This window comes from Ambystoma mexicanum, chromosome 13, assembly GCF_040938575.1.
Source record: "Ambystoma mexicanum isolate Mex_15411 chromosome 13, UKY_AmexF1_1, whole genome shotgun sequence".
In the NCBI taxonomy this organism is placed as follows: Eukaryota; Metazoa; Chordata; class Amphibia; order Caudata; family Ambystomatidae; genus Ambystoma; species Ambystoma mexicanum.
The window spans coordinates 63,500,813-63,523,202 of NC_090938.1; the positions used below are offsets into that span (position 1 = coordinate 63,500,813).

Below are 22,390 nucleotides of genomic sequence, written 5' to 3' on the forward strand. Positions count from 1 at the left end.
CCCCAATTGCCAGGTTTTTCTGACCCCTAAGGAACCGATTTGCATTATCTCAGACTTTTGGCTTGCACCGGGCACCAGCACAGCAAAACACCAGTGTGTGTTCTCTGACTATTCTGTGGGCAACCTGTCTATGCTTTTGCCTTTCCATGGAGTTTTCCTCTACACTGACGGGTTTGCGGGCTAATCCTAGTCATGCAGCAAGCGACGGTGGCAATTGTATAAATGCGTGAAGACCTGCGCATTCACTTGCTAGCCATATTGGTTCAACTCATGTCTTGGTGGCTTTCAGCACTGGTAGAATCGCATGCGCTACAACTGTGCCAGAAGGAGTGTTCTTCAAGCACTATTCGTGTATGAGGTGTGGGAGCGGGCTACCTCACACTTAGTAAGTTTAGAGATATAAACATTGCAGACAGGTGCTCTCCGTCACAGCATCTGAGACTCACACAACTTAGGAAGTATTCCAATGCATGCAATCGGTGGCAGAGTGTTTGAGAACAGAGTGGCCATCTTGTTTGCCTTTCAGGCCAAGCACCCCCACCCCTCTGCTCTGTCCTTTGCCCCTTAATGAAGAAAGGTTCCCACCCTGTGATTTTCAATTCCCACGGGGCGGGGGCCAGGCCCTGCAGGTATGTGGCGAAGGGGTAACCAGCTCATCAAATCAGTAGCCAGTCATTTGCCTCCAAGCTTTACTGGAACCGGTGCTCTGGCAGACAGCCTGCCGACAAATAGCAAGCTCTATGCCCCGGGCACGCAAAGCAGGTGATTTGCTTTGCAAACCTGATTTTTGGGCTGTGACTCAGCAAACCTGAGGCTAGTATTACAAACCGGTCTTGTCGGATGATAAAAGTTCTTGTACAATGTGACGGGGGATTTTCGGCTGTTGTGTTCGGTGGGTGAATGCTGCCCTGGGAGGGTCCCACATGTTATGCCATGTTATTCCATGTTGCATTATACCGCGCACCGTCGCCATTTGCATAGCACCTTCCGACACAGATCTGACCCTTACAGACCGACAGGTCTTTGGGGACTTGAATGCGGTTTACTTTGCAGATGGAGAGGATTATTGGCACCCCCAGAGTTTAGGAAGAATATTCCAGAAAAATGGACATGTTATCTACGTTTTGGGTTGAGAACAGGGTTGATTTTAATGAGGCTATATTAGCAAAGAGCCAAACTACTTTTTTCCGATTATAAAAGGGACATGATGTATTTCTTCCCTTTCTCATTTTTCTTTTAGGAAGTTTTATGATATATTTCTTTTAATTATTTTGCCCTTCCTGATATCTGACTGGCTTTGCCCCAGCACACCCAGCCGTTCAGAGGTGAGAAATATATTTATTTATTTATTGATCATTTATAACACGCTTATTATCAGCCAGTGGTTTCTAAGCAGGGGTTTCGAACCTCTGTTGCGCTGTGATGCCTTGCTCCCAACCTAAATGCGTTGCCCCTGAGCTATCCTTCCAGGAAATAGATATTAACCTTCCAAATGAAACACGTGCTATGTCCTTTTGCTTGTCCTGCTCGCCACAGCGCCTTGAGGCTGCCATTGGGTGGTAGCGGCGCGCGGTATAAATCAACATACCATAACATAACATTGAATGGAGATGCAGTGTTTGTGGATGATGTGTGCCTGTCCGCCCTGAGAATGCTGGAGTGCTGTGTGAGTGCTTTGAATGAGTGTACACTAGAGTGTCAGTCATTGAGCTGAATGTGTGAGGTGGCCGGCCGGTGTCGCTTGCACTTCAAGTACTTATAAGGCGTAATGGCGAGTGGAACAGCACCTTTCTAAAGTAGCCCCCCACCTGCTGCTCCAATCCTGTGAAAATGAGTGGCATTTAAAACCTGGCAACACGCATCTTGACGAAGTCTGCTAAAAGCCCAAACTGCCGCTCATTTGGGACACGGCCCCCCAAATCCAAAGGCACCCACACAGCAAAAGGCCACTTTCCAAGCATGCTGGCGCATTTCCCAAGCTGTATGCTGATTGGTCATCTTCAAAACTCAGGGCCCATCACGAGCGAGCCTTCAACGCCAACAGGCCTGAGAAAGAGTGCACATCTTCTGGCCTTGATCTGCTGACTCCCAGCGCCACCAAAACTGTGTGCCACCCTGGCGGGGTGTATTGGCTCTGAAGGTAGGGTTGCCAGAGACTCCATTCCATGTCACCTGGGGGCAGCGTGTGCGCTTTCTGGGCTTCCGCCCCTCTCCACCAATTGACTTCTGGGACTTGTAGTGTCAGGTCACTTCAACTGAATACATGGTCAGATGAAGTGCATGCCAAGGACAGGGCTGGAGTAGGGTGTACCTGGTGACATTCAGTCATCCGTGAACACCAGTGATGCGACATGTACGCGCTCTACATAACTAATAAATAAATAAATAACATAGTGATGTGAAAGGGGTCACCTCTAGCGATGCTCAGCCCGACAGCAATGTCACAGCCTGGGCCTGCACAGAACATTAACTCGGCAGGGGGTGACTCAACACGTAGCTGCACTAGACTGCAGGGCAAGTTTGGGAAACATTACACCAGCCCGCTTTGTTGTGCCTCCTGCCTCTTATCAGGACCCTCCATCTTTCACGGTCTCTTTATTTTTAATGTCTGTCTCCTGAGTCACTGACTGCAATTACTACTGCACGGCCCATGTGTGTGTCATTAGGATACCTCGGGGCACCGCCCCCCCCTTCACTCGCGTTTCAAAGAACCAGAAAGATCAGAGATTGTGCACATGGTAAAACTTTCCATTTTGACCTGACATTTTGAGAAACGTGTTTCTTTTTTGTCAATACTTTCTCAGCATAACGTATGTTTATGATATGTTGTGTCGGGGGGCAGGAGGGGGAGGGGGCAGAGTGCTTTCTATACCTGCCCTCCTGTGACCTCCTAGATATTTTGTTCAGCCCCATCTGTGGGGGACAACGCTTTATATGGACTTCCAGACACTTGCCTATAAAAGGACAATTCCCAGAATGCACCGTGCATCGAATGCACGGTAAAAAGCTGATCGGGTCTGTCACACACGGAATTGCTACGCAGAAGAGCGTATGCTTTGTTAAAATGCATGGTCGCATTTTTACACAGACCTTGTGTTGACGAATAGGAGTGTGGCACCACTGTTTACTTGATAAACCGCACAGCTGCACCCTACTCTCTTGCAGGACCATTAGTGGGGAAAGTTGGGAAGAGAAGCCATGAATGTCTGAGCAGGACTATTAGCTCTGACCTTTCAAAGGGACCCCGTGTCTTTTTTTTTAACGGCGCGCAATTCATTTTTTTCCCTCCAAAGATCGACCCCTGAAGGCCGTTCAGAAAAAAAAGGTGGCCTGACCCTGTTATTTCTGGTGCAAAGGTCGACTGTGCTCTAGAAATATTATGAAAAGCCTTTGAATTAATTTCAGGGACAACTGTCAGTCATTGTCCAGAGGTGATCAGGCTTCTAAGAATTCCGAGGTTCATTTTATAAATAGAAAAGTGTAAGTGTGTTAAAGAATAAAGAGAGGGCAGTGGAGTGCTGGAGATTTACAGCCCCTAAAATGTGTGTATTTATTTACAAAAGGAGGCCGGTGTAGCGGAGGGTAAAATCGGGTATTCGAGTCGAGTTAAGGTGAGGGGGTAAGAAAGGACGAGGAAGGGGCAGACAAGACTCTAGGGGGGCTGCCTACCACATATGAGGCAACACAGAAGGAAAAGGGGATGAGATTTTAAAAAAGACAGTGGAATAAGTGTCTGACCGCAGCCTAAACTGAGCAGAAACGTCCAGGGTACTCAAAGTATGAAAGTATTGAAGGGGGTGGTTAGAAGGCCTGCCTTCTGCAGGCAACTCACAGAAAAGAAGTTTAAAACACATCTATCACCTTTGCTGAATCTGCACCCCAGCAATGTGGCTTTCTTTAAAGTAGGTCCATATTCCAGTTTGTTCAAGGCATTATTCTTGTCAAATCAAATAATGGCGGGCTGCGGGGCTGGGGAGTTAAGCTCAGGGGCAACGCGTTAGTCTCAGAAGCAAACCAATGCCGAGCGGCACGGGTTCGAATCCTGGCCTCCAAGTCACAAAAACATAATTCAATAATGAAAGGAGATATTCATTTATTCAAATTAAAATGTAAGTGGCACTCTCGAAGTCAAGTCTTTAGGCCAGAGTTTTCTAAAATGAATGTTCAGTAGGTATTGAGAATTGTCTTGAGTTGGACAGTTAAGCAGCAAAGACGTTTCCAAGCGTTTGCCAGCAAGACTACAGGCGCACCACACAGCATGCCTTCAGAATTCTGGCCATTTCACCCTTCACATTTCTGCTTCTGCCATCATTAGTGTCTTTGAGAGGATTACATCAGAACCCGACTTCTCCCTAGCTACAGAGAAAACCTTGTGACTGGCGGTCAGTGTGATAGTGATATCTCAACTCTTTTGTCATGACACATTGGAGTACATGGTGGCTTTTTTTGGTTCTGAAGAGCACAGAATAAGTAAGGGTTTCTTATTCAGATTGTCGACACGTGTTTCGGCTCTCAGTCTATGTGACACTTAACTCGCGTGTACACAGATAGTTGAGGAGCCATCTTCAGGACATACAATTCATTTAGTACGTCGTTCGTCAGAGGAACCACACGGCTGGCCTGAAATCACAGTACGTGATCACAACGTTTTTTCTGTGTGTAAACCGCTGTACTAATTATGTTCTGTGTTTAGCATTTATCTTGTTTAAATACTGCATGTACACAATCTGAATATTTATGTCGTTTTGTTTATCATTTAATTTAGTGATGAAGCTGTTTCTGAGGTTTTTTTATGCATTCTATAAATAAAATTGTTTTTGGAATACAAAAACAAACGAGTAATATCGTATTCTCTCTCCTAAACCAGAAGCATAAACAATAGCTGATGGTTACGTAATCCAGAAAGGGTAAGCTTTGAGTGCCCTCTACCAAGGACCAGTCTCCGATTTTTGACTTGGATCTAAACTCTTCCACACTTGAGCATGGACCCCCGACAAAAAACAAATTTGTGGAAGTACCCAATAGATGATCGTCGACGTGGGTTCTCAGGCCATCATTGGTGCCCTTCTGTTAGATTGAAGGTACAGGACTGATCTACGGGCGGGTTTAAAATCAGCCAGTATTATGGGGGCTTCAGGCGGCATCACACCAGGGATTAGTGAGCAGTGGTGGAAAATGTACGAAGAGAATCTATTCGTTACTTGTTTGCAAATGATTATACTCTTCGTAGAAGGCTCTCAATTGGACTCATCACATTTGACATTTCCCTACCAGTGGGATATAACATTTGCAATGAGGACTAATGTGTAGAAAAACGATAACCACATTTCCCAGGGAGCAATGTGGTAGGTGGCTGGAAACCAGGTCTGGAATCAAATTCTCTGTGTGTGTGATATTGTTCTAATAGTAAAGTACTTAACTACCCTATAGTGTGTAGCACTTCATTGAATGGAGCAATGTGGTAGGTGGCTGGAAACCAGGTCTGGATTCAAATTCTCTGTGTGTGTGATATTGTTCTAATAGTAAAGTACTTAACTACCCTATAGTGTGTAGCACTTCATTGAATGGAGCAATGTGGTAGGTGGCTGGAAACCAGGTCTGGATTCAAATTCTCTGTGTGTGTGATATTGTTCTAATAGTAAAGTACTTAACTACCCTATAGTGTGTAGCACTTCATTGAATGGAGCAATGTGGTAGGTGGCTGGAAACCAGGTCTGGAATCAAATTCTCTGTGTGTGTGATATTGTTCTAATAGTAAAGTACTTAACTACCCTATAGTGTGTAGCACTTCATTGAATGGAGCAATGTGGTAGGTGTCTGGAAACAAGGTCTGGAATCAAATTCTCTGTGTGTGTGATATTGTTCTAATAGTAAAGTACTTAACTACCCTATAGTGTGTAGCACTTCATTGAATGGAGCAATGTGGTAGGTGGCTGGAAACCAGGTCTGGATTCAAATTCTCTGTGTGTGTGATATTGTTCTAATAGTAAAGTACTTAACTACCCTATAGTGTGTAGCACTTCATTGAATGGAGCAATGTGGTAGGTGGCTGGAAACCAGGTCTGGATTCAAATTCTCTGTGTGTGTGATATTGTTCTAATAGTAAAGTACTTAACTACCCTATAGTGTGTAGCACTTCATTGAATGGAGCAATGTGGTAGGTGGCTGGAAACCAGGTCTGGAATCAAATTCTCTGTGTGTGTGATATTGTTCTAATAGTAAAGTACTTAACTACCCTATAGTGTGTAGCACTTCATTGAATGGAGCAATGTGGTAGGTGTCTGGAAACCAGGTCTGGAATCAAATTCTCTGTGTGTGTGATATTGTTCTAATAGTAAAGTACTTAACTACCCTATAGTGTGTAGCACTTCATTGAATGGAGCAATGTGGTAGGTGGCTGGAAACCAGGTCTGGATTCAAATTCTCTGTGTGTGTGATATTGTTCTAATAGTAAAGTACTTAACTACCCTATAGTGTGTAGCACTTCATTGAATGGAGCAATGTGGTAGGTGGCTGGAAACCAGGTCTGGATTCAAATTCTCTGTGTGTGTGATATTGTTCTAATAGTAAAGTACTTAACTACCCTATAGTGTGTAGCACTTCATTGAATGGAGCAATGTGGTAGGTGGCTGGAAACCAGGTCTGGATTTCAAATTCTCTGTGTGTGATATTTTTCTAATAGTAAAGTACTTTACTACCCAATAGTGTGTAGCACTTCATTGAATTTAGGTTTCAGAGTGTTGGGTGTTTTGTAATATTTATCGCTCCTTGACAAGGCAAACAGGCACATACATTTCATGATCACAAGAGCCTACATTCATGTTCTTACCGCTTTTGTGCAATGCACGTCCTTCCCCAGCAGCCAGTTGAGCTCCAGGTTTCCTTCCCCTTGGTAACAAGACTGGAGACGTTCCTTAATTTGGTTGTTGATGGTCCTGATGGGGAAGACGCACAGTGCAGAGTCGTCGGGCGGGTGGTGATACTGCTTCTGGCCCTTGGAGAATATGGCAAATAGCACGTCGTCCTGGGAAGAGATGGCCAGAGATCTGGCTAGGACGTCGCCAGGTTTGGCGAGGTAGGCCGCCTGTAACAAGCGGTACTCCACTCCATTCTTTGTGCAGCCGATTGGCAGTGAGACATACGAGTGGAACTTGGGGTCGTCTTTGCAAAGGCGTACGATCCGGGAGGTGTAGAAGAGGTCGTTGGCAGAATTGCTAGAGACGCCTTCTGGTGTTTCGGGCTGGACGGTCAGGAAGTAGACGAAATTGCCGCTAGCAAAACCATAGATGTAGAAGATGTCAAAGTGAGAGACCAATGCCAGCGTGTCAGAGGGAATCTTAATCAAGGACGAGACAAAGTCACTATGGAGCTCGTAATCCAACATGGCCGATGACTCGGGGTCACGGGGAAGTTTGCGACTTGAAAGTGTGGGGAAGTAGTCCTGCTTCCCATCCACCGCTGTGCCAATAAAAAGTTTGCCGTCTTTCCCTTCGGTGTGAACTATCACCCCGTACATAGTTCCGGTCTCATTGATACTCGAGAGATAATGCTCTTTCTTGTGTGAGGGTTCCACCAAAATGAAAAGGTCGTTCAATCGCAACAGCTTGCATACACCCTGGTAGAGGCTCCCGCATGCCAGCAGACGGTCCTCTGAGTAGTCCACAATGAGCAGCTTGTTGACATTGTTCGTCTTGGTGAGGAGTTCGGTGCAAGGTTGGACGATGAGCGGCGGGTAACACGACTTGTTGTCCTCTTCCGGGCCCGTTTTATGCGAAACCAGCAGCGTTAGGTTGGCAGAAAGTTTGTAGACCCTATTGACCGCTCCCAGGTACACTGACCCGGTCACCCGGTGGACCGTCAAGTGGCTGAACGTCCAATCTCTGTTCTCTGCGTGGAAAGTACTGAAGGTGGAACTGCTGGCGCTGGACTCTGCTAGTACAGCCATCACGAGAAAGTTCAAGAGAAAAGGCCAGCCGCCTGAGTGCCTAGTGCAAGATGTCCGCGAGCATCTCCAGGGCGCCATCTTAGGTTGGACAAGGCGTTTCCCGGCAATTACCCTGTTTTTGCAGCTTGGCTTGAAGTTGCCCCACAATGTCGTTCACATGATTCTGCAAAACAAGAGCAGAGGGACACGGTTAGATGCAGTCTCTGGGGAGCTAATCTCTTGCAATTACACATGGCCACAGATAAGTAGTCCTCAAATCCTCTAATAACATTAATAGCGGCGGCCATCTTAGTAAACAGAGCAGACATTTCATTTTGTTCGCATTCATCTGGTCCAGATGCCTCCTCTGACCTTAATTTAATTTTTAACTCTTTCCTGTCCTCAGGGTTCTCCAGCCGGCCACACAAGGGAACACATTACCCTAAGCAATCGGGACAGAAGGTTTACCAGACGGATCTAACGATTTAATCCTGATCGACGTATCATTTCATTGAAACATTGTAAATCTTTTTAAATCCAGCTTATTGTGAAATCGACGTGAAGAGGACCAGTTACAGTTCTGCATGTAAGGGGGCATTCTGCTGGGAAAACAGCTTCCCTGGGGGCAGTGTCTGTAGGAGTAGGGCCACACAGTGACCCCATATCGAGCCTGCTTACCCCCCCCCCAAGATCCCCATGCCATGCGTGAGAAGGTCATCCAGTCTTTCTTTGCATTCTGGGACTTGAAGTCCTGAATTTAAAATGGGGAAAGCAAAACAGGTCCCTCTGCATGCCTGCCTGCTCCCTTCATTCATGGTGAACTGTGGCTAGCCTCTGTGCCTGTTCCCTTCACAGCCACGGTGACCCGTGGATGGTCCTGGCCTCTGTGCCTGCTCCCTGTGGATGGGGTTGGCCTCTGTGCCTGCTCTCTTCACAGCCATGGTGACACGTGGGTGGGGCTATGTGCCTGCTCCCTTCACAGCCACGGTGACCCGTGGATGGTCCTGGCCTCTGTGCCTGCTCCCTGTGGATGGGGCTGGCCTCTGTGCCTGCTCCCTTCACAGCCATGGTGACCTGTGGATGGGGCTGGCCTCTGTGCCCGCTCCCTTCACAGTCATGGTGACCTGTGGATGGGGCTGGCCTCTGTGCCTGCTCCCTTCACAGTCACGGTGGCCTGTGGATGGTGCTGGCCTCTGTGCCTGCTCCCTGTGGATGGGGATGGCCTCTCTGCCTGCTCCCTTCACAGCCACGGTGACCTGTGGGTGAGGCTGGCCTCTGTGCCTGCTCCCTTCACACTCACGGTGACCTGTGGATGGTGCTGGCCTCTGTGCCTGCTCCCTGTGCATGGGGCTGGACTTTGTGCCTGCTCCATTTACAGTCATGGTGACCCATGGAGGGGGCTGGCCTTTCTGCTTGCTCCCTTCACAGTCACAGTGACCTGTGGATGGGGATGGCCTCTGCGCCTACTCCCTTCACAGCCACGGTGACCTGTGGATGGGGCTGACCTCTGTGCCTGCTCCCTTCACAGCCACGGTGACCTGTGGATGGGGCTGGCCTCTGTGCCTGCTCCATTCACAGTCATGGTGACCCGTGGATGGGGCTGGCCTTTCTGCTTGCTCCCTTCAGAGTCACGGTGACCTGTGGATGGGGCTGGCCTCTGTGCCTGCTCCCTGTGGGTGGGGCTGGCCTCTGTGCCCTCTCCCTTCACAGTCACAGTGACCTGTGGGTGGGGCTGGCCTCTGTGCCCGCTCCCTTCACAGTCACGATGACATGTGGGTGGGGCTGGCCTCTTTGCCTGCTCCCTGTGTATGGGGCTGGCCTCTGTGCCTGCTCCCTTCAAAGTCACGGTGACCTGTGGATGGCTTCTGTGCCCGCTCCCTTCACAGCCACGGTGACCTGTGGATGGGGCTGGCCTCTGTGCCTGCTCCCTGTGGGTGGGGCTGGCCTCTGTGCCTACTCCCTTCACAGCCATGGTGACCTGTGGATGGGTCTGGCCTCTGTGCCCGCTGCTTTCACAGCCATGGTGACCTGTGGATGGGGCTGGCCTCTGTGCCTGCTCCCTGTGGGTGGGGCTGGCCTCTGTGCCCGCTCCCTTCACAGCCACGGTGACCTGTGGATGGGACTGGCCTCTGTGCCCGCTCCCTTCACAGTCACGGTGACCTGTGGGTGGGGCTGGCCTCTGTGCCTGCTCCCTTCACAGCCATGGTGACCTGTGGATGGGGCTGGCCTCTGTGCCTGCTCCCTGTGGGTGGGGCTGGCCTCTGTGCATGCTCCCTTCACAGCCATGGTGACCTGTGGATGGGTCTGGCCTCTGTGCTCGCTCCTTTCACAGCCATGGTGACCTGTGGATGGGGCTGGCCTCTGTGCCTGCTCCCTGTGGGTGGGGCTGGCCTCTGTGCCCGCTCCCTTCACAGCCACGGTGACCTGTGGATGGGACTGGCCTCTGTGCCCGCTCCCTTCACAGTCACGGTGACCTGTGGGTGGGGCTGGCCTCTGTGCCCGCTCCCTTCACAGCCACGGTGACCTGTGGATGGGGCTGGCCTCTGTGCCTGCTCCCAGTGGGTGGGGCTGGCCTCTGTGCCCTCTCCCTTCACAGTCACAGTGACCTGTGGGTGGGGCTGGCCTCTGTGCCCGCTCCCTTCACAGTCACGATGACATGTGGGTGGGGCTGGCCTCTTTGCCTGCTCCCTGTGTATGGGGCTGGCCTCTGTGCCTGCTCCCTTCAAAGTCATGGTGACCTGTGGATGGGGCTGGCCTTTGTGCCCGCTCCCTTCACAGTCACGGTGACCTGTGGATGGGGCTGGCCTCTGTGCCTGCTCCCTGTAGGTGGGGCTGGCCTCTGTGCCTGCTCCCTTCACAGCCACGGTGACATGTGGATGGGCTGGCCTCTTTGCCTGCTCCCTTCACAGTCACACTGACCTTTGGATGGGGCTGGCCTCTGTGCCTGCTCCCTGTGGGTGGCGCTGGCCTCTCTGCCTGCTCCCTGTGGATGGGGCTGGCCTCTGTGCCTGCTCCCTTCACAGCCATGGTGACCCGAGGATGGGGCTGGCCTCTGTCCCCGCTCCCTTTACAGTCACGGTGACCTGTGGTTGGGGCTAGCCTCTGTGCCTGCTCCATTCACAGCCATGGTGACATGTGGATGGGCTGGCCTCTGTGCCTGCTCCCTTCACAGTCACGGTGACCTGTGGATGGGGCTGGCCTCTGTGCCTGCTTCCTATGGGTGGGGCTGGCCTCTGTGCCTGCTCCCTTCACAGTTACGGTGACCTGTGGATGGGGCTGGCCTCTGTGCCTGCTCCCTGTGGGTGGGGCTGGCCTCTGTGCCTGCTCCCTTCACAGCCATGGTGACCTGTGGATGGGGCTGGCCTCTGTGCCCGCTCCCTTCACAGCCATGGTGACCTGTGGATGGGGCTGGCCTCTATGCCTGCACCCTTCACAGCCACGGTGACCTGTGGATGGGGCTGGCCTCTGTGCCTGCTCCCTGTGGGTGGGGCTGGCCTCTGCCTGCTGCCTGTGGATGGGGCTGGTCTCTGTGCCTGCTCCCTTCACAGCCACGGTGACCTGTGGATGGGGCTGGCCTCTGTGCCTGCTCCCCGTGGATGGGGCTGGCCTCTGTGCCTGCTCCCTGTGGGTTGGGCTGGCCTCTGTGCCTGCTCCTTCACAGCCATGGTGACCTGTGGATGGATCTGGCCTCTGTACCCGCTCCCTTCACAGTCACGGTGACCTGTGGATGGGGCTGGCCTCTGTGCCTGCTCACTGTGGATGGGGCTGGCCTCTGTGCATGCTCCCTGTGGGTGGGGCTGGCCTCTGTGCCTGCTCCCTTCACATCCATGGTGACCTGTGGATGGGTCTGGCCTCTGTGCCCGCTCCCTTCACAGCCATGGTGACCTGTGGATGGGGCTGGCCTCTGTGCCTGCTCCCTGTGGGTGGGGCTGGCCTCTGTGCCCGCTCCCTTCACAGCCACGGTGACCTGTGGATGGGACTGGCCTCTGTGCCCGCTCCCTTCACAGTCACGGTGACCTGTGGGTGGGGCTGGCCTCTGTGCCCGCTCCCTTCACAGCCACGGTGACCTGTGGATGGCCTCTGTGCCCGCTTCCTTCACAGCCACGGTGACCTGTGGATGGGGCTGGCCTCTGTGCCTGCTCCCTGTGGGTGGGGCTGGCCTCTGTGCCTGCTCCCTTCACAGCCATGGTGACCTGTGGATGGGTCTGGCCTCTGTGCCCGCTCCCTTCACAGCCATGGTGACCTGTGGATGGGGCTGGCCTCTGTGCCTGCTCCCTGTGGGTGGGGCTGGCCTCTGTGTCCGCTCCCTTCACAGCCACGGTGACCTGTGGATGGGGCTGGCCTCTGTGCCCGCTCCCTTCACAGCCACGGTGACCTGTGGATGGGGCTGGCCTCTGTGCCTGCTCCCTGTGGGTGGGGCTGGCCTCTGTGCCCGCTCCCTTCACAGCCACGGTGACCTGTGGATTGGACTGGCCTCTGTGCCCGCTCCCTTCACAGTCACGGTGACCTGTTGGTGGGGCTGGCCTCTGTGCCCGCTCCCTTCACAGCCAAGGTGACCTGTGGATGGGGCTGGCCTCTGTGCCTGCTCCCTTCACAGCCACGGTGACCTGTGGATGGGGCTGGCCTCTGTGCCTGCTCCCTGTGGGTGGGGCTGGCCTCTGTGCCCGCTCCCTTCACAGCCGCGGTGACCTGTGGATTGGACTGGCCTCTGTGCCCGCTCCCTTCACAGTCACGGTGACCTGTGGGTGGGGCTGGCCTCTGTGCCCGCTCCCTTCACAGCCACGGTGACCTGTGGATGGGGCTGGCCTCTGTGCCTGCTCCCTCTGGGTGGGGCTGGCCTCTGTGCCTGCTCCCTTCACAGCCACGGTGACCTGTGGATGGGGCTGGCCTCTGTGCCCGCTCCCTTCACAGCCACGGTGACCTGTGGATGGGGCTGGCCTCTGTGCCTGCTCCCTGTGGGTGGGGCTGGCCTCTGTGCCTGCTCCCTTCACAGCCATGGTGACCTGTGGATTGGACTGGCCTCTGTGCCCGCTCCCTTCACAGTCACGGTGACCTGTGGGTGGGGCTGGCCTCTGTGTCCGCTCCCTTCACAGCCACGGTGACCTGTGGATGGGGCTGGCCTCTGTGCCCGCTCCCTTCACAGCCACGGTGACCTGTGGATGGGGCTGGCCTCTGTGCCTGCTCCCTCTGGGTGGGGCTGGCCTCTGTGCCCGCTCCCTTCACAGCCACGGTGACCTGTGGATTGGACTGGCCTCTGTGCCCGCTCCCTTCACAGTCACGGTGACCTGTGGATGGGGCTGGCCTCTGTGCCCGCTCCCTTCACAGCCACGGTGACCTGTGGATGGGGCTGGCCTCTGTGCCCGCTCCCTTCACAGCCACGGTGACCTGTGGATGGGGCTGGCCTCTGTGCCTGCTCCCTGTGGGTGGGGCTGGCCTCTGTGCCCGCTCCCTTCACAGCCACGGTGACCTGTGGATGGGGCTGGCCTCTGTGCCCGCTCCCTTCACAGCCACGGTGACCTGTGGATGGGGCTGGCCTCTGTGCCTGCTCCCTGTGGATGGGGCTGGCCTCTGTGCCTGCTCCCTGTGGGTGGGGCTGGCCTCTGTGCCCGCTCCCTTCACAGCCACGGTGACCTGTGGATGGGGCTGGCCTCTGTGCCTGCTCCCTGTGGGTGGGGCTGGCCTCTGTGCCCGCTCCCTTCACAGCCACTGTGACCCGTGGATTGGACTGGCCTCTGTGCCCGCTCCCTTCACAGTCACGGTGACCTGTGGGTGGGGCTGGCCTCTGTGCCCGCTTCCTTCACAGCCACGGTGACCCGTGGATGGGGCTGGCCTCTGTGCCCGCTCCCTTCACAGCCACGGTGACCTGTGGATGGGGCTGGCTTCTGTGCCTGCTCCCTGTGGGTGGGGCTGGCCTCTGTGCCCGCTCCCTTCACAGCCACGGTGACCTGTGGATGGGGCTGGCCTCTGTGCCTGCTCCCTGTGGGTGGGGCTGGCCTCTGTGCCCGCTCCCTTCACAGCCACGGTGACCTGAGGATGGGGCTGGCCTCTGTGCCTGCTCCCTGTGGGTGGGGCTGGCCTCTGTGCCCGCTCCCTTCACAGCCACGGTGACCTGTGGATTGGACTGGCCTCTGTGCCCGCTCCCTTCACAGTCACTTTGACCTGTGGGTGGGGCTGGCCTCTGTGCCCGCTCCCTTCACAGCCACGGTGACCTGTGGATGGGGCTGGCCTCTGTGCCCGCTCCGTTCACAGCCACGGTGACCTGTGGATGGGGCTGACCTCTGTGCCTGCTCCCTGTGGGTGGGGCTGGCCTCTGTGCCCGCTCCCTTCACAGCCACGGTGACCTGTGGATTGGACTGGCCTCTGTGCCCGCTCCCTTCACAGCCACGGTGACCTGTGGATGGGGCTGGCCTCTGTGCCCGCTCCCTTCACAGCCACGGTGACCTGTGGATGGGGCTGGCCTCTGTGCCCGCTCCCTTCACAGCCACGGTGACCTGTGGATGGGGCTGGCCTCTGTGCCCGCTCCCTTCACAGCCACGGTGACCTGTGGATGGGGCTGGCCTCTGTGCCTGCTCCCTGTGGGTGGGGCTGGCCTCTGTGCCCGCTCCCTTCACAGCCACGATGACCTGTGGATGGGGCTGGCCTCTGTGCCTGCTCCCTGTGGGTGGGGCTGGCCTCTGTGCCCGCTCCCTTCACAGCCACGGTGACCTGTGGATGGGGCTGGCCTCTGTGCCTGCTCCCTGTGGGTGGGGCTGGCCTCTGTGCCCGCTCCCTTCACAGCCACGGTGACCTGTGGATTGGACTGGCCTCTGTGCCCGCTCCCTTCACAGTCACGGTGACCTGTGGGTGGGGCTGGCCTCTGTGCCCGCTCCCTTCACAGCCACGGTGACCTGTGGATGGGGCTGGCCTCTGTGCCCGCTCCCTTCACAGCCACGGTGACCTGTGGATGGGGCTGACCTCTGTGCCTGCTCCCTGTGGGTGGGGCTGGCCTCTGTGCCCGCTCCCTTCACAGCCACGGTGACCTGTGGATTGGACTGGCCTCTGTGCCCGCTCCCTTCACAGTCACGGTGACCTGTGGGTGGGGCTGGCCTCTGTGCCCGCTCCCTTCACAGCCACGGTGACCTGTGGATGGGGCTGGCCTCTGTGCCTGCTCCCTTCACAGCCACGGTGACCTGTGGATGGGGCTGGCCTCTGTGCCCGCTCCCTTCACAGCCACGGTGACCTGTGGATGGGGCTGGCCTCTGTGCCTGCTCCCTGTGGGTGGGGCTGGCCTCTGTGCCCGCTCCCTTCACAGCCACGGTGACCTGTGGATGGGGCTGGCCTCTGTGCCCGCTCCCTTCACAGCCACGGTGACCTGTGGATGGGGCTGGCCTCTGTGCCCGCTCCCTTCACAGCCACGGTGACCTGTGGATGGGGCTGGCCTCTGTGCCTGCTCCCTGTGGGTGGGGCTGGCCTCTGTGCCCGCTCCCTTCACAGCCACGGTGACCTGTGGATGGGACTGGCCTCAGCATGGCAGATGAGGCCCCGGCAGCAGCAAAGTGTTACACCAGTAAACATCTTTTGTTTTCTGCCGCGATTACTCACCCGGACCTGCACGCCTAGTCATCTCCAAGTGCTCCTGGTTTTTTTTTCGCGGAAAATTGTTTTTTTTTAAGACCGCAGCTCTTTTGCCCAATAATCCCTTGGAGCGTTGCAGTTCTCTGTACACATCTAACCACCCCTCTTACAGGCATAGCAGTAACCTCAAAACACTGTTGCATTCTAATTGTTTTCGGCCACAGCTGGCACAACACAAGCCCCAACAAAACAACAAGGCAGTAAAGAGACTAGCCACCCCCTCCCCCAATGTCACTGTACCGGGTGGCCCATGTCAACTGGACATCATGCTTACGGTCTAGGATGTTTCTGTTGCAATCCTATGCATTCGACACCCTTAGTTCATTGCAGTTTAACCAAGTGCACGTAGGGACCAGCGTCACAGGGATTTCTCAAAGGAAACCCCAGGAACCACGTGATCTAAATTGTCCACCAATCAGGTTAAATGTTGCCGTCACATTTCCACCAAGAACTAAATTGTCCAACTGAAATCGTGTTTTGCAGCAAAGCACGGGTGCAAAGTTGATGTTATGGGAGCAAGGACTGGCATAAGGGCAACTTGTGGCCTTACCCCAGAGTACATGAAGTCATGCGCTCATGCTACCCTAATACCACCCCAGAGGTCCGGCCTCTATTCTTGGAGATGCTGCAGCAGTATGGAAAATTAAATCATGTTCCTATGACATGGCAGCTTAATGTTCAGAAAGAGCATGTATGTGTGTATGTATTTATGTATGTATGTATGTATGTATGTATGTATGTATGTGATTTATAAAGAGCCGGCCTCGCTGGGAAGCAGCACTGCACTGCACTGCACAGAGAGGCTGGGCACAGGCGGCAGTAAGTAAGGGCGTGGGGGTAGCAGAAACACTGGGATGCATATGTAGGAGCAGGGAAGGGGAGGCATGGAGGGAGGCATGGTTAGTAGTGCAGTCAGCAATATGGTCGATGTCCTTTGAAGAACTGGGTCTTGAGGGTTTTCTTAAAGTGTGGGAATAAGAGGGCGAGTCGTGTCTGCATTGGTAACTTGTTCCAGACACCAGGAGCATGGCAGGACAGGGTCTTTTCCCTGCGGGTCCCCATCTTGCACTTCTTTTGTTTTCAGCCTGGCCATGGTGCGGCTTCTGTTGGGGTGCTAGCCTCCTAGAAATGCAGTGTTTCTGATCCAGATTGAGCAGCGTTTTGGTTGCATCTGCTTTGCAGGAGATGCAGGCAGTCATACATGTGATGCATGATCGAAGGGGGAAGCCAGTGCGGCTCCTTGAGCATGTGAGTGCTATGGTGATGTGTGCTGCAGAGTGATAGATGGGTTCGAGCAGCCACAGTGGCATCTGTGGTTCTTTTCACCTTGACCCCTCTGAAATCCATCCAGCACGGTATTACCCAAATATATTGTTTACAAATGATCGTATGGCAAATCTGGAAGAATTCGGCCAGTACCATTCCGGTGTTTGTGATCGATCAGTTTGGGCAATCACTACCATACATGGGGTCAGTTCAGCCACGTACAATTGTGCCACGTCCAAACCATATACATCCTCCAGCACACTTGTCTCCTTTCATTAGTTTTGTTATTGTATTTATTTTAAGAACAGCAATGTCAATTTCGATTAGAAAATGACTTACAATAAGACATGCCCAGATGGCAGAGACATTCCTACAAAGGGTACTTCTGCTATAGTACAACGATGAGAACAAGTCGTGAGCCAGATTATGAGTGCGTGAAGAAAGTGGGACATAGACGAGGGACAAAAGAAATAAAAAACATATAAGAAACCGGCGCCATAAAAAGATAACTTCAACCTTGGGGCAAGTGCATCAAACTAAAGAATGCCATTATTGCATTATTAAAAAGCACTGGGCGGGTGCTGGGGTCCGGTATGGTGTATGGGGTCCAGTCTGTGAGAGAGGTCTCTCTTTGGCCGGTAAGTGAACCTCAAGTGGGGCGTTGACGAGATCCACAGTTGGGCGGGCTCTGATTGTGATGGGCAGCGGGTTCCAATGCAGCAGGGCATTTTGATGTGAATGTTTTGGGGTAAACGCTAGTTGACAAGGGTGATCCGATGGCTCAGTATCTCTACTATTGTTGTCCTCTGATTAAAAAAGCAATCGTTTCTGGGATTGTGGACTTGGGTCTCCTCAAAGGACGGTAACCAGTACTACGTATAATGTACAACGCGTAAGCCAAGATCCTGGAAATATGGTGTCCCAGGGGCCTGCCGTCATCTGGTCAGCCCTCACCACACCCACACTCATGGGTTGCACTTGGATCAAGATTTGAAAGTACACAACTCATACTTGGGTTGACGATGCGGGGCAAACAACCCAGAAACATTAACAAACTAGGGCCAGGAAGCAATGCGTTACACATGAAGACGCACATCCCAATGGGGCATCACTGACACAGTGCTTCATTTGTGGAGGTGTTTCCCAGAGCTGAGCCCCGGCACTTATTTCCCAGCCCCAGCACTTATTGTCTCAGACTCCGATTGATTATGAACTAATGATAGCCAGAGCATCCCTCAACCCCAATGAGCAGGTGTGAGCTGCAGTTTAACCCCAAATTTGTCAACACGCGTGGGAGCAGCTATGGGTCGTGGCAGCAATGGCGGGGAACAGCCCGCCCGCAGTGTCACAGGCGTGCTAGAAAATATTAGGGCCCTGGCACTTATTTTCATACAAGCTAAGCACTGCACTGACAGTTACGTCACATGAGTGCTTTTCAGACATCCATACAGCATTGGAAGGAGGGGCTAGACGGGACACTTGAAAAGGAGTCCATTATTCAATGAAGAAATTCAAATAAAGAATTAAAAAAAGGGTAGAAATTGGGAGATTGGGACTATCGTCTGCCAAGGTGTAAATAGAATCCTTAATTTGCAAATACATCAATCTTCTTAAAAAACAAGTGAATGCTGGCTAAGGCAGTGTAGTGGGTTGTGTACTGACTGCTTCCGCCTTTAAGATCATACAGGCCAATTCCCCTGTTCGATGCAAGCCATGGGCGATGGCTACGGTCAACAAGACTTTGGCACCACCACCCACACCGGCGCTCTCCCACACACAAGAAATTGTGGCAACACACCTGTGCTCCAACTCACCTTATAATGAAAAACCTACAAATTAGCGGGAGACCTGGATTAGCAAGGGGATTCCCTGATGTTTGTGTGTAGCTCCTCTGTTGCACCCCCCCGCAACTTGAGCAGTGGGCAGCCAGGCTCTACAAAGCAAAGGCCCACCTAAATATCAAGGGTTCTGTCAGGTGCCCATGAGATGTGCCTGGACGTTGGTGCCCACCTCCGCTTCATTTGCAGGCCGTATTCCCCCCAGGTCCTTTTGGTTGCCAAGTGCCCAACGTGTAGAATGCGGCCTCCCCAGACGAGGCCCAGCTCTGCATTATCTGCCTAAGCTCTGTTTATTCTTCCCATACGTGCACATCAAGCTACTTCTCCTAGTGTGACGGAGCAGGCACGTTCGCCATCTGCCCTGATGGCTGTAAGTGGGATTTTCTGCCTGCGTCAGGGGTCCTCAGAATGCCACCTCGACAACTCGAGCCAGACGCTCCCATATACATCAATTCATGCTGTCCGGAGCAATAAATATTGTATGGTAAATCACTGAACGAGGAAACACAGCTCTTCCCCACCCCACCAGAGAAACAAAACCTACTGTCAGCAAATGACAGGCCCTGCCGAGCCCGCGTATTACGCGCCCGCCACTCCGCGTATGTCCGGATCGTGCGCCCGGTTAGCCGGTCGAATGCTGCCCTTGATTGTCAGGTGACTGCGCAGCGCACATCGAGAATTGGATGGAGATGCGATATGCAATGACATGGTGATGAGTCCGCAGCCCGCCATGATGAGGAATCCGCAGCCCGCCACACGCGCCAGGGCGCGTGGAAGCAATAGCGGCAGCGGGGTCCGTAGCCTGGCACCCATTGACGGGTCAGGCCTCGTGATTCACCCCGCTATGGAGGCAATTACGGGGAGAGGGCAAAAGGTTTGTTATTAAAATTAGGATTGGGAGTGGGAGTAAACCTATGTTAATTTAAGACAAGTATGACTATCCTGTGGCAGCGGCCTAGCCCAGGTGCAGTGCTAAAGATGTCTAACACGAACGTATTGCACGTAGACCCTGCACCTTTGCAGAAAAGTGATTAAGAATACCCCACTGTAGTTCACCTGGCAAGCGCTGCACTCTTCTACTACAGGTATTGTGGCTCACATGAAGTGTCTTAATACTATACTGCTACAAGTATTGTGGCTCACATGAAGAGTCTTAATACTATACTGCTACAAGTATTGTGGCTCACATGAAGAGTCTTAATACTATACTGCTACAAGTATTGTGGCTCACATGAAGTGTCTTAATACTATACTGCTACAAGTATTGTGGCTCACATGAAGTGTCTTAATACTATACTGCTACAAGTATTGTGGCTCACATGAAGTGTCTTAATACTATACTGCTACAAGTATTGTGGCTCACATGAAGTGTCTTAATACTATACTGCTACAAGTATTGTGGCTCACATGAAGAGTCTTAATACTATACTGCTACAAGTATTGTGGCTCACATGAAGTGTCTTAATACTATACTGCTACAAGTATTGTGGCTCACATGAAGTGTCTTAATACTATACTGCTACAAGTATTGTGGCTCACATGAAGAGTCTTAATACTATACTGCTACAAGTATTGTGGCTCACATGAAGTGTCTTAATACTATACTGCTACAAGTATTGTGGCTCACATGAAGAGTCTTAATACTATACTGCTACAAGTATTGTGGCTCACATGAAGTGTCTTAATACTATACTGCTACAAGTATTGTGGCTCACATGAAGAGTCTTAATACTATACTGCTACAAGTATTGTGGCTCACATGAAGAGTCTTAATACTATACTGCTACAAGTATTGTGGCTCACATGAAGAGTCTTAATACTATACTGCTACAAGTATTGTGGCTCACATGAAGTGTCTTAATACTATACTGCTACAAGTATTGTGGCTCACATGAAGTGTCTTAATACTATACTGCTACAAGTATTGTGGCTCACATGAAGTGTCTTAATACTATACTGCTACAAGTATTGTGGCTCACATGAAGTGTCTTAATACTATACTGCTACAAGTATTGTGGCTCACATGAAGTGTCTTAATACTATACTGCTACAAGTATTGTGGCTCACATGAAGAGTCTTAATACTATACTGCTACAAGTATTGTGGCTCACATGAAGTGTCTTAATACTATACTGCTACAAGTATTGTGGCTCACATGAAGAGTCTTAATACTATACTGCTACAAGTATTGTGGCTCACATGAAGTGTCTTAATACTATACTGCTACAAGTATTGTGGCTCACATGAAGAGTCTTAATACTATACTGCTACAAGTATTGTGGCTCACATGAAGAGTCTTAATACTATACTGCTACAAGTATTGTGGCTCACATGAAGAGTCTTAATACTATACTGCTACAAGTATTGTGGCTCACATGAAGTGTCTTAATACTATACTGCTACAAGTATTGTGGCTCACATGAAGTGTCTTAATACTATACTGCTACAAGTATTGTGGCTCACATGAAGTGTCTTAATACTATACTGCTACAAGTATTGTGGCTCACATGAAGAGTCTTAATACTATACTGCTACAAGTATTGTGGCTCACATGAAGTGTCTTAATACTATACTGCTACAAGTATTGTGGCTCACATGAAGTGTCTTAATACTATACTGCTACAAGTATTGTGGCTCACATGAAGAGTCTTAATACTATACTGCTACAAGTATTGTGGCTCACATGAAGTGTCTTAATACTATACTGCTACAAGTATTGTGGCTCACATGAAGAGTCTTAATACTATACTGCTACAAGTATTGTGGCTCACATGAAGTGTCTTAATACTATACTGCTACAAGTATTGTGGCTCACATGAAGAGTCTTAATACTATACTGCTACAAGTATTGTGGCTCACATGAAGAGTCTTAATACTATACTGCTACAAGTATTGTGGCTCACATGAAGAGTCTTAATACTATACTGCTACAAGTATTGTGGCTCACATGAAGAGTCTTAATACTATACTGCTACAAGTATTGTGGCTCACATGAAGAGTCTTAATACTATACTGCTACAGGTATTGTGGCTGACATGAAGAGTCCTAATATTATGCTTCTACAGGTATTGTGGCCAACATGGGAAGTGTCTGCTCCACACCTGTACATCTGACAAGTGCTGTTACTGTCCCTGTGCAGGTCTGTGGTTCAATCAGAGATGTGCTTGTACTGTGCCACTGAGGCAGAGCTCTGCAATTTGTGGGTATCCATACATGCTTTGCCTCCCATAATCACGCACCATTAACTATGCTGGCAAAGGCTGATGGGAGTTGCAGTCCAAATAATCTGAAGAACCAGCGGTGGCAGACCTCCAGAGTTCAGGTAATGAATTCTGAGAAGTGCTTGCACTGTAACACTACATAAAGGGATTCAAGTGGAAAGTGCTGATGCTATCCCACTAGAGTGGAGGCCTCCAACCTGAGATTCTCCAGGTATTTGGGACTATCTCTGCCATGATACTTCACCATTGACTCTGCTGGCTAGAGCTGATGGGATTTGTATTCCAAAATATCTGGAGGGGCAAACACTGCCAACCCCTGCACTACAAGTAATGGCCCCCGGGTTCGGCCCCACTGGGCACAGCCCACCACTGATGGTAACAGCACTTGGTTTGTTTGGGGCCCTACGTCACGTTGACTGGCCGTTACCTGCTGGACTAATTGCCATAATATGTTCTACTAGGGTCAGTGGGTGGGTGAAGTAGGTTGTGTGAAAGTTATTAGGTACGTTTTAAGATGGCGATTAGGA

General features: G+C 51.9%; 1 protein-coding gene across 1 annotated transcript in view; it reads right to left on the bottom strand.

The window, feature by feature from the left end:
• The window catches only part of PLXNA2 (plexin A2), a 568,789-nt gene that overhangs the window by 432,821 nt on the left and 113,578 nt on the right, over window positions 1–22,390 (bottom strand). The window contains exon 2 of the mRNA XM_069633272.1: window positions 6,830–8,108. Coding sequence (XP_069489373.1) covers window positions 6,830–8,023 — 1,194 coding nt within the window. The 5' untranslated portion in view covers window positions 8,024–8,108. The remainder of the gene's footprint in view (window positions 1–6,829; window positions 8,109–22,390) is intronic.